We start from the raw sequence: 12,959 nt of genomic DNA, 5'->3' as shown, positions 1-12,959 counted from the left end.
GGGGTTAGGCAGACCCGTACCAGAATACAACCATCACTACAAAAAACAGTTGATTAGTGACGGAATTTAGCGACGACATTATTCCGTCGCTACTTAGCGACGTATTAACGAGAGAAATGCATCTGTCGCTATAATTGGAGAATTTTATGAAAATAGTGACAGATTATATTCCGTCGCTAAGTAGTGACGGATTTTGCGAGAGAATATTTTGTTGTAATAAATACGGCATTTAGCGATGGAATTGTGACGGATTATATTCCATCGCTATTTAGCGACGGCCTGGACGATGAAATATATTATGTCGCCTTTTTTCATGTTTTGAATTACGATGGCTTAGCGACGGAATTAATCTGTCGCTAAGCCGTCGCTAAATGTCGCATAACCCCTAATCCCAGCCCTCTTTTTTCTTTCTTCTTTCGCTGCTCCCGCTCCCGCACGCCGCCTCTTCCTTCGGCCGCCCTATCCATCCTGTCGACCTCTCTGCCGGCCCCCACCGTTCGCCGGAAGTCGATCTCTGTCAACCTTCCGCCGCCGCCGCCCGGAGGAAGCGCAGGTATTTCTGGGCCCCACCGTTAAATGGATTGGAGGTCGACCCCCTGTATTTTCCGGCAAAGGATCGACTCCGCCAGGCGCTCGAACCCGGCAGAGGGTCGATCCATTGTCGTGTCCGGCCGGGGGTCAACCCCTTGTCATGTCCGGCAGGCGCTTGACCCCAGCAAGGGGTCGACCCCCTACGGTTCCGGCAGGGGGTCAACCCCTTGCCGTGTCCGGTAGGGGGTCGACCCCGGCAAGGGGTCGACCCCCTGCGGTTTCGACAGGGGGTCGACCCCCTGCGGTTCCGCCAAGGGGTCGACCCCTTGTCGTGTCCAGTAGGGGGTCGACCCCGGCAGAGGGTTGACCCCTTGTCGTTTCCGGCAGCGGGTCGACCCTCTGCCATGTCCGGCAGGGGGTCGACCACCTGCCGTGTACGGCAGGGGGTCAACCACTTTCCGTGTACGGCAGGGGGTCGACCCCGACAGAGGGTTGACCCCCTGTTGTGTCCTGTAGGGGGTCGACCCGCTGCCGAAAACGGTTTCCGGCAGCGGGTCGACCCCCTGGGGTTTTCGGCAGGGGGTCGACCCCCTGCTATTCCGGCAGGGGGTTAACCCCCTATGTTCTGGCAGAGGGTCGACCCCCTGCGGTTTCGGTAGGTCATTAGGTACTAGGCTTCTCAAGCCATATGCAAGATGTTTTTATTTGCTTCGGGGTTTTTTCGTGGTGACTTCATTTTAAAACAACATTTTTTTGTGAAGATTTTTCAACGGAACCAGCTCGTGCTCAGCCACTTGTGGTAAGTAAGGGACAAAAACAATGCAAATCGGGTAAATACCCATGGTGAGTAAGTGATGCAAGCGTATCACATGTTATTTAATTTATTAGATATAACACTTTATTGTTCACACACTCACTTAGTTGTTAATATTTAGGGTTGCTTTGTTGGAGTTCGGAGATCATGCTTAGCATGATTTTAATGTATGAATATTGAAGTGTTCTTATTTTTGGAGTACGGAGTCCATGCTAGGCATGGTAGTAGTTAGTGAGATATTGAAGTGTGTTTGCTGCAGGTATATGTTTGCCATTTGTTTGATATGAATGATTACAATGTATTGCAATGTTTGATGTAATTGTATCCATGCTTGCATGTAGTTACTTTCAATTTGATTATGACTTCCATGTGAAATTGTATAATGAAAGTATGCTTCAAATGATTGTATCGTGTCATTAATAGTTTGCACATGAAAATATTAAGTTATCAATGCATGCATCAAAATTCTTGTTATTGTATGACATCATATATTGCATGATAAATTTGATATGTTCTTCATCGTAGCATTCTGATTGTTCTATTTTAATTCGTTAGGCTATTATTCGTAACTTCATAAAAAAATGACTACAAACCGTAAATGGATGTACCGTAAGATAGTGGACAATGAGTTATCGCATGAATATATGGATGGTGTTGACAATTTTATTGAATTTGCAACGACAAGTGTCAGTACAGTGGATCCCACAAGTCAGATTAGGTGTCTCTGCAAGATTTGTAAGAAAATCGATTTGTAGAACCTCATAGCGTTAGACATCACCTATACAGAAAGGGTTTTGTGAGTGATTATCAGAACTTGACGTTTCATGGAGAAGAATTTAGAAACGATTTTGATGCACGGGTGAATGTGGTGCACGATAATTTATATACGGATTTGATATTTGATGTCGCAGGAACAGAACTGGGTTCTGCTATGAGTTCTAGTGATGTAAGAACTGTCGTAGATGAAGAATCACCAAACAATGCAGCTAGTAGATTTTATGATTTACTTAGAGATGCTGATGAGCCACTTTGGAACGGTTGTGAGAGTCACACTATCTTGTTTGCATTTCTTTAACTAATGAATTTGAAGTCCGAGTATAATTTGAGTCAATCATGTTTTGACCATTTGTGTATGATTGTGAAGAGTATGTTGCCCAAAGATGAGAAATTGCCACAAAATTTCTATCGTGCGAAAGTTATGGTCAACGCTCTAGGTATGGGTTACAAAAAGATTGATGCTTGTCCAAATCACTAAATATTGTATTTCAAGGAGCAGAAAAACAACATATCATACCCGTCATGTGGGCATCCTCGGTTCAAGCCAAAGACAAGAGGCAATGGTAGCACGAGATCAACGGAAGTTCCATACAAGTCACTTCGCTACTTTACTATCACTCCTAGATTGCAGTGATTGTATATGTCTTTAAGGATAGCTAAACACATGAGATGGCATGCAAATAAAGTTCAACACGATGCAAACAAGATCACGCATCCTGTTGACGCTGAAGCTTGGAAGCACTTTGATCGTACTCATCCGAACTTCGCAATGGAAGTGCGAAATGTTAGACTCGGTCTATGTACAGATGAATTTAATCCATTTGGGGGTAGATCAACTCCATTCTCATGCTGGCCAGTATTTGTAACTCCATACAACCTTCCACTAAGCTTGTGTATGAAACATCCAAATTTTTTCTTGTCTCTGTTGATCTCTGGTCCGACCTCACCTGGCCAAAATCTTGATGTATATCTAAGGCCATTGATTGATGAACTAAAAGTACTATGGGATGACGGTGTTACCACGTATTATGCCCACAAAAAACAAAATTTCAACATGAAGGTTGCTGTTCTATGGACAATCAGTGACTTCCCTGCATATGGTATGCTATCTGGTTGGAGCACACATGGGAGGTTGGCTTGTCCGTACTGCTTGAAGGATTCCAAAGCTTTTAGATTGAGGCATGGAAGGAAGCCTTGCTGGTTTGAGTGCCATCGTCGATTTCTACCCAGCGACCATCCATTCCGACGACAAAAGAATGTGTTTAAAGGGGGCACAACTGAAACGGAAGGTCCATCCTCAAGATTGTCTGACATAGAGATTCTAAGAAGATTGCGATATTTTCCAGATGTATTAACAGATGCCCGATGTCCTACACCCTTCCGTGGATTTGGGAAGGATCACAATTGGACAAAGAAATCTATTTTTTGGGAACTACCGTATTGGCCGACCCTATTGATACGACATAATTTGGATGTGATGCATGTGGAGAAAAATGTGTTTGATAATGTGTTCAATACAGTAATGCATGTTAAAGGAAAAACGAAGGATAATCCGAAGGCCCGTATGGATTTAAAATTAATATGTAAAAGACCAGAATTGGAACTCAAAGAGTATAATGGCAAAGTACTGAAACCAAAGGCAAATTACATGCTCGGACCTGATAAAATAAAACATGTATGTCAATGGTTGAGACAACTGAGATTTTCAGATGAATATGTCTCTAACATTGCTCGGGCTGTGAAGATTGATGATGGACAGTTATATGGGTTGAAGAGCCATGATTGTCATATCTTTATGCAACGATTGCTACCCCTAGCATTCCATGATATGTTAGACAAACCTATATGGGGAGTATTGTCTGAGTTGAGCGGATTTTTCAGAACATTGTGCGCATCGGAGGTCGTAGTATCAGATGTAAAGAATCTCGAGGACTCTGTCATCACCACTGTTTGTCTGCTAGAAAAGATATTTCCGCCAGCATTTTTCGATGTTATGGAACATTTGATCATGCATCTGTCATATGAACTAAGAGTTGGTGGCCCTGTGCAATATCGATGGATGTACCCATTTGAAAGGTATATGTTTTTTATATTTGTCTCTTTAATGACAGATATTTAAAATTTGAAATGTATATTCTTGTCTGACGCATGTTCGACCTAAAAAAAAGGTTCGTAATAAAGCAAGAGTAGAAGGCTCTATTTGTGAGGCGTACACTTTAGAAGAGATTTCAAATTTCTCATCTATGTACTTCGAACTTCATATTCCAACACGTTACACATGTCCGCCCCGTAACGATGATGGAGAACAAGTAACTGTAGCTGACAAGCTGTTGATATTTCAACCACTTGGGCATGCATTTGGTAGTTGTCGATCAAGGCTATTGACAGATCGAGAGCAAGACGCAGCACACATCTATATTCTTTTTAATTGTTCATCGATCGACCCATACATCGAGTAAGTATATGTAGATGCAACACAATTATAAATCCTTTTATGTTCTATATGTGGATACATGGCTCGGTAATATAAGTATTTGTGGTTTGCAGACGATTTGATCTGAACTTGCAAAGAGAAGTTTCACATCTCACTGATGCAGAAGTACAAAAAGAACGTGAAACTAAGTTTGTGGAGTGGTTGAAACAGTTGCTAAAGAAGCTAACATAAATTTTGTACTTATAAACAACACTAAGTTACTTAATTGATCGTGATCACAATCATTGTTTATGTCTGTGCGTAGGTCCGCCATGGTGATTTTAAAGATCAAGGAATATGTGATTTAGAAAATGGTCCGACTAAAGTTGTGCAATGCTATAACGGGTACATCGTAAATGGTTATCGATTCCATACAAAAGATTACGGTATAAACAAATCAACGATAAGTAGTGGCGTGTGTGTCATGGGTAGCAGCTACGGTGAAAATGAACATGATTACTACGGTGTTATAGAGGAAATAATGGAGTTGACTTACTTAGGCATAAATAACAAGGTAATTTTATTCAAGTGTCATTGGTTTGATCCAACTGCAACAAGACTCGACAAAGCTTCAGGCATTGTGGAGGTGAATCATAAATTCAGGTTTGGAACATATGAACCATTCATATTAGCCTCGCAAGCTCAACAAGTTTATTATACTTCATATCCGAGTATTAAAAAGTCAGATAGAAATGAATGGTGGGCAGTTTGCAAGGTGAAGTCTAAACTATACCCCGAGTATGATCAGTTACAGGAAGATGAGTTAGCTGAAGACAACGATTACTATCAATCAGATGATATCTATGACTTCGCTTATGGTCACGATGTTGCGCATGATATGCATGTCATATCTCCATTGGCCGATGAAACATTCATAGAGGAATGTGATCCAAATGATGTACCAAGTGGATGGGAAAACAATGAAGAAGAAGAAGAAGAAAGTCAAACTGGTGACGAGGAAGAATTCTCAAGATAGTGAGCAAAATCTTGTACTACAAACCTCTATTTAAATGCATTGAAGTACTTGATGTGAATGATTTGAATTATTTGAATGTATTGTAATACTTGATGCGAATGAATAAGTTGTATTGCAATACTTGGTGTGAATGATTAAAAATTTTATTTGAATGTATTGTAATACTTGATACGAATGATTCAAATGCATTGCAATACTTGATGTGAATGATTTGAATTATTTGAATATATTGTAATACTTGATGCGAATGCATGAGTTGTATTGCAACACTTGATGTGAATGATTAAAAATTTTATTTGAATGTATTGTAATACTTTATACGAATTATTTGAATGCATTGTAATACTTGATGTGAATGATTTGAATTATTTGAATGTATTGTAATACTTGATACGAATGATTCGAATGCATTGCAATACTTGATGTGAATGATTTGAATTATTTGAATGTATTGTAATACTTGATACGAATGATTCGAATGCATTGCAATACTTGATGTGAATGATTTAAATTATTTGAATGTATTGTAATTTATGCAACGAATGATTTGAATTATTGCAATACTTGATGTGAATGATTTGAATTATTTGAATGCATTGTAATACTTGATGCGAATGATTTGAATGCATTGCAATGCTTGATGTGAATGACTTGAATGCATTGCAGTACTTGATATGAATGATTCAAATTATTGTAATACTTGATGTGAATGACTTGAATGTATTGTAGTACTTGATGTGAACTATTTGATTGTATTGTATGACATATGTTATTTGTTAGAATATGATTCGTGGAGGTTACAGTGGTTGCTCATCCAGTAGTAGCCAGGTCCAACCTTCATCTTCACGGGCTCTTGTGATAGGTATATTGATTAACTAATTGGATGCTTGATTAGTTCAAATGCGCATTCTGAGAACTTCTAACATATTTTTTTACAGATGATGTTTCGCCTATACACGACCCACCTACACCAGTTGATCACACAAGTCAGGAGCCAACACAGGAAGCAGGGTCTTCTTAGTCTGGCACAAGAAGACTCATTCGAATAGTGTATATCAATAATCGACCGTAAGTATTTCGTTTTCAATTATTGCATATCTTATAAATATTTTATATTGATATTTACTGTGTAACAATTCATGTGCAGCATGAGGTTTGAGCCACAAGAAGTAGTATGGGAGATTAGGAATTCACTTCTTCAACATCTACCAGGACCGGTTGCTCAATGAAAAGAGTACCCAAAGAAGGTATTAGACAGATTGTGGTCCTCATTCACGGTATACATTTGTTCCTCACAGTTAATGTGTTTCATATTTAATTTTTTTAAGTAATGTCTACTAACTTTTTGAAAATATTTGTAGGCTTCGAATCGCTTCGCAACTACGATAGAAGAAAATGATGCAAGGAAGGTGTGGCAGAAGGTGGCTGTCAATCGATTTGTAGACATGTTGCACACTATAAAGACTGCAGCAAAAAAAGCATCTGGCGTAATAGATGATCCACTACAGTGGAAGGGCCATGGCCCTATTACTATCAGGAGAGATTATTGGGATGAAATGTGCGATGAGTGGGAAAGAGATGCATTTCGAAATTGTTCTGCGAAGGCTGCACAAAATCGAGCAAAAATGCTCAAAGACCATCTACACACAGATGAATCTAAGACATTTGGGAGCCACCTGAAGAAAATGGTAACTCATCAATATATAATATTAATTTTATAAGTATTGTTGCAAACTTGTAAACTAAATCTTTTGTCCTTTAACTTCGCAGGAAGCAGAAAAAGGAGGCATTGTAGCATATAAGGACGTATTTGTTGAAACACATAAACGGAAGACCACGGGAGTCTTCGTATCAGAGAAGGAGAGAACGACAACGGTATGTATTTATTCTATTAATAATCATTGCAATATATATGCAAGTTATCATAATGTTATCATTAATTATTAATGCATACTTTAAACATTATTTTGTAGGAGGCATATGAGCAACAGATGGTAGATCGATATAGCAATGACGCTACTCAGCATCCATCATTTGATCCTACAGCATGGGTGACTGCAGCAGGTGAACCCAAAAAGGGTCGCGTGTTCGGGTTTGGGAGTAATATGAACACTTCACCAGTTATTGCTTCATCCAGTTACGGCTCACCGACTTCTTGCGCCGACATAAGCTCCAAGCGGCAGACTATTCTTTCTGGTGATGATGTACGCCAGATCGTTACGGAATCACTGAATAACTACTTCCATGACACCGTCGCCCCCTTTCTCCGAAATGAGATCAACAATCTTGTTCTGAACAGGGGATCTTCGATTCCTAGTCCCTCTCAGGTATAATCAATATTCAGTTTTTTGTCTGCCTTAGAACACATATGAGCATAATCGAATAACATATATAACTTTTTGCCTGCCTTAGAGCACATATGAGCATGATATAATCACATATAGAGTTTTTTGCCTGCCTTAGAGCACATATGAGCATGCTATAATCACATATAAAGTTTTTTGTCTGCCTTAGAGCACATATGAGCATGATAGAATCACATATAAAGTTTTTTTGACTGCCTTAGAACACATATGAGCATGCTATAATCACATATTCATTTTTTTGACTGCCTGAGAACACATATGAGCATGTTATAATCACATATTCAGTTTTTTGACTACTTTAAAACACATATGAGCATGCCAAAATCACATATAGAGTTTTTTTACTGCCTTAGAACATATATCATTCATGATAGAATCACATATAAAGTTTTTTGCTTTGCCTGCCTTAGAGCACATATGAGCATGATAGAATCACATATATAGTTTTTTTGTCTGCCTTAGAACACATATGAGCATGCTATAATCACATATTCAATTTTTTGACTGCCTTATCACACATACGAGCATGATCAAATCATATATATAGCTTTTTGTCTGCCTTAAAGCATATATGAGCATGGTAGAATCACATATAGAGTTTTTCTAGCTGCCTTAGAACTCATTTGAGCATGATATAATCGCATATAAAATATTTTTAATGCCTAAAAACACATATAATTCATAATAGAATCACATATAGATTTTTTTGCCTGCCTTAGAGTACATATGAGCATGCTATAATCACATATAAATTTTTTTTATTGCCTTAGAACACATATGAGCACATGATAGAATCACATATAAAGTTTTTTTGACTGCCTTATAATACATATGAGCATGCTATAATCACATATTCATTTTTTTGACTGCCTGAGAACACATATGAGCATGTTATAATCACATATTCAGTTTTTTGACTACTTTAAAATAATATGAGCATGCCAAAATCACATATAGAGTTTTTTTACTGCCTTAGAACCTATATCATTCATGATAGAATCACATATAAAGTTTTTTGCTTTGCCTGCCTTAAAGAACATATGAGCATGATAGAATCACATATAGAGTTTTTATGTCTGCCTTAGAACACATATGAGCATGCTATAATCACATATTCAATTTTTTGACTGCCTTAGCACACATACGAGCATGATCGAATCACATATATAGCTTTTTGCCTGCCTTAAAGCACATACGAGAATGGTAGAATCACATATAAAGTTTTTCTAGCTGCCTTAGAACTCATCTGAGCATGATATAATGGCATATAAAAAATGTTTAATGCCTTAAAACACATATAATTCATGATAAAATCACATATAGAGTTTTTTGCTTACCTTAGAGCACATATGAGCATGCTATAATCACATATAAAATTTTTTTATTGCCTTAGAACACATATGAGCACGTGATAGAATCACATGTAGTGTGTAATTTATTTCATTATATTTTGTTTATCAATATTGATTGTTCTTTTCTTGTGTAGGCTGCTTGCGATAATCTGCGTAGCGGAGCTGAAGGGACAGATAAAGGCAATGAACAAGAAGATGCACAAAATCTTGGGGATGATTAGAGAACTGTGTTGAAGAAGTTCTAATTCTTTTTGTTTCCTAATTGTAATTGTTGAATTGTAAATAATTAAACTTGTTAATTTTAAGGTGGAACGATTAATTGTTTGTAGATTCCTTTTATATGGAAATTTTTATGTAGTTTGTTTTTTATTTACAGGAAATATAAATTGTACAGGAAATATAAATTGTATCGTTCTCGGTATTTAATTTTCAAATAAATTTTTTATTTTTTTTTTCGTGTTTGCGATGGAAACATCCGTCGCTATGGATATAAACCTAGCGACGGCGTAGCGACGGAAATAGTCGTTGCTATGCATATAAATCTAGCGATGGCTTAGCGACAGACGTAAATCCGTCGCCAAGCCGAGGTCGTCGTTTAGTATCGACGGATTGGCGACGGAATACATCGCTTGTTATTCCGTTGCAAGTAGCGACGGACCGAGCAACGAATTTATTCCGTCGCCAGTTAGCGTCGAAAAATTCGCGACGTAAGCTTATTGTCGCCTCATCGTCGCTAAGACGGTTAGCGACGGAATGTGGTCGTCGCTAATCCACTGCTTTGTTGTGGTGCATACCATACAAATTCCAACTTGAATCGTCCGTCCCAACACAAATTTCAGCTTGGACTGAGCGTTAGCATACAAATGTCATTGGTGGGAGTTGGGTTTCAATCATTATCCATTTTTGCACGCCTCTTAAATCTTATGATGAAAGTTGTTTTGATCAAATCTGACTTTATAGATAGATTCAGCGTGGACGATTCAGTAATAATTGCCCTTGGGTTGCATTTTTTGTTTGTCAACATTTAATTTTTCTAATAACAAAAAAAGTCCTTTAAATAACCAAAAAAACTCCTTCACACAAATTTCAGCTTTAAATGAATGATAATTTGCATCAGTGAAATAATAAGGAAGTGTATAAAGATAAGGATGACTTGAGGGCTGATGGAAAACGATTTGGATTGGTGGGCGCAATGCAAGGGGATGGAGTCAAGGAGCCTTGAATGGAAAAAACCATGGCACCCAAAACACATCCAAAAAGTAGTTTTTTTTTTCATTTTCTTTTTTTTTTTCAACAGAGAAATCTGGGTTAGTTGGACCCTACCAGTTATACAACCACATACCATTGGGATTCTACAAAGTGAAGTTCACCGACTGCTCCTGCCAGACAAGAGGAGCCCCCTTGGTCCAAACAGTAGGTTTTTACATAGATGGCCCTCAATTTTTTTTTATGAAGTTCACTTCCTAGATGAACGACATCATCTAAGGATAAATGGACGACTGAGAATTGACCAAAGTGAGGTGCTTTTGATAGGTGTTGGGTGTCGTTCATTTCCATGATGAGCGGCGCTGCTTGGACCTGATACTCAATCGAGCGTAGTAAGGAAGCGTGCGAACTTGAGTAAAGACAACACCATTTGTGATCCACTCTCTTTGTTTTTTCACCTTTCGAGAGAGAGAGAGAGAGAGAGAGAGAGTGCATAAATAATTCCTCAACTACAAAACTTTTGCTAGGAGGGCATCCTTCTTTGAAAAAAAAAGTGTTAAAGGGGATCCTACAATGGGTAGACCACATGCTTTAGTCATCCCACTTCCTACGCAAGGCCACATCGCACCTCTCATGGAGCTCTCGCATCACCTAGCAAGCCATGGCGTTCTTGTCACCTTCGTTAATTCCATCTTTGGCTGACAGCCTCAGTTGTGGTGCGCAACAGCAGAGCGGCACACTCAAAGTGTGCAATGTGATTGCACCTCATCTGTCATCCAGATCCACCGATACATGGATAAGGGGTTGTGGCCCACGCTTTGATCCACCAATAGTGCAAAATTCTCCCAAAGCCTTAGATCTCATCTGATACGGAGCGCCGGTTCTGGTGGAGATCCCTCAGATCTCCAATCTGAGTTCATGAAATGCAGCCTAAAAGAACATGCCTAATTCCCTTCTGATTTATTTTCTTTCTTCCTAATAAGGAGCCTAAATCATTCCTGTTTGGAATCTAAGAACTGAGATAGGAGTTTGATGCATTGATTTGGCAAAAAGTTGGTCAAACTGCCACTAGTGGCAGTTTGGAAGCTGGTAGCTGCTGGGATGAGAGTTAATGCATTTACGATGGTAAGTGGCATTGTATTTGTATTTACACTAAAGCATGAAATTAACAGCTACCACCTGAAATGCCAGTTCCCATCCCAGCTACTACTTTCTAAACAGGGCCATATCAACGTTAATGAGCTTGATTTTGAGTCGGTTTAGACACTGCTGAATATCCCAATGTTATGACCTTCAAAGTTTGTACCAGTCTTCGCTGAATGTCAATGACAATTTATGGAACCATTCTTTTGGTGGTGTCAGGTTTTCCAAAGGACGACAAATTGATCCACCTGTCTGAGAGAGTGCCAGACATGAACCGCTCACCTATGCTGGGTGCCCTTTGGAGACACCAAACAACAAGAGGGCTTCTTCAAGTACCTCTCGAAGTGCGTTGATGCAATAGAAGACCTAGATCACATACTCTGCAACTCATTTCCAGAACTCGAGTTGCCGGCGTTCAAGATCATCGAAAATGTTGTACCAGTAGGCCCTCTTGTCTCAGCTAACCACCCCAAGCACCAACCATCCTCGTTTTGGCAAGAAGACTTGAGTTGCCTTGACTGGCTCGATCGACACCCAGCTGGGTCAGTCATCTACGTCTCATTGGGGAGCACCACAATGCTCAATCAACGCCAAATTGATTTGCTCTCACTTGGGCTCGAGCTCACTGGCAAACCATTCCTTTGGGTTTCAAGACCAACCCTCATGAACCAGTCTGTTGCAGTGTACCCAGATGGGTTCCTGGACCGTGTGGCCCAGCGCGGGCACATTGTGGGGTGGTGCTCACAAAAGGAAGTTCTCTCACACGCATCTATAGCTTCTTTCTTAACTCATTGTGGCTGGAACTCCACCATCGAAGGGCTAAGCAATGGAGTCTCCTTGTTGTGTTGGCCTTACTTTGCAGACCAGTTTCAAAACCAGACCTATGTAGTTGAGCATTGAAAAGTAGGGCTGGAATTGCAGAAGGACAATGATGGAATTGTCAGAAAAAAAGAAATCAAGGACAAATTGGTAGAATTGATGAACGATGATGGAATAAGGGAAAGGGTTTTGGAGTTGAGAAACAAGGGGTGGAAGGCTGTGATGAAGGGTGGTGTTTGTTTTAAGAATCTTGAAAGTTTCGTCAACACCATGAAGGGGGAACTGATAATTTAGAGAGGATTGTTATTTTGAAAATTTGAGAAACATTTTCTTGAGTCATAATCCCTTATTTCAACCAATAAGGAATTGTCATTTTACTGTTCAAACTTTGCTGGGGATGTCTCTCTTCCGGGCTTTATGTCACGTCGTTATTCACAACAAAGGCAACTAAATAATTGAGCTTATATTAAATGATTGCACCGTTTCCAACTTTTAGAAAATA

At 39.3% G+C, this 12,959-nt stretch overlaps 1 protein-coding gene across 1 annotated transcript in view; it reads left to right on the top strand.

Moving 5' to 3' along the window:
- Positions 1-12,751, top strand: part of LOC149837749 (UDP-glycosyltransferase 83A1-like) — a 39,105-nt gene extending 26,354 nt beyond the window's left edge. The window contains exons 2-4 of the mRNA XM_090008116.1: positions 11,858-11,929; positions 12,036-12,469; positions 12,560-12,751. Of these exons, the coding sequence (XP_089864242.1) occupies positions 11,858-11,929; positions 12,036-12,469; positions 12,560-12,751 (698 nt within the window). The remainder of the gene's footprint in view (positions 1-11,857; positions 11,930-12,035; positions 12,470-12,559) is intronic.
- Positions 12,752-12,959: the final 208 nt, after the last annotated feature.

This window comes from Nuphar pumila, chromosome 5 (genome assembly GCF_984573655.1).
Source record: "Nuphar pumila chromosome 5, dmNupPumi1.hap1.1, whole genome shotgun sequence".
Taxonomy (NCBI): Eukaryota; Viridiplantae; Streptophyta; class Magnoliopsida; order Nymphaeales; family Nymphaeaceae; genus Nuphar; species Nuphar pumila.
This window is presented reverse-complemented; position numbering and strand designations above follow the sequence as displayed.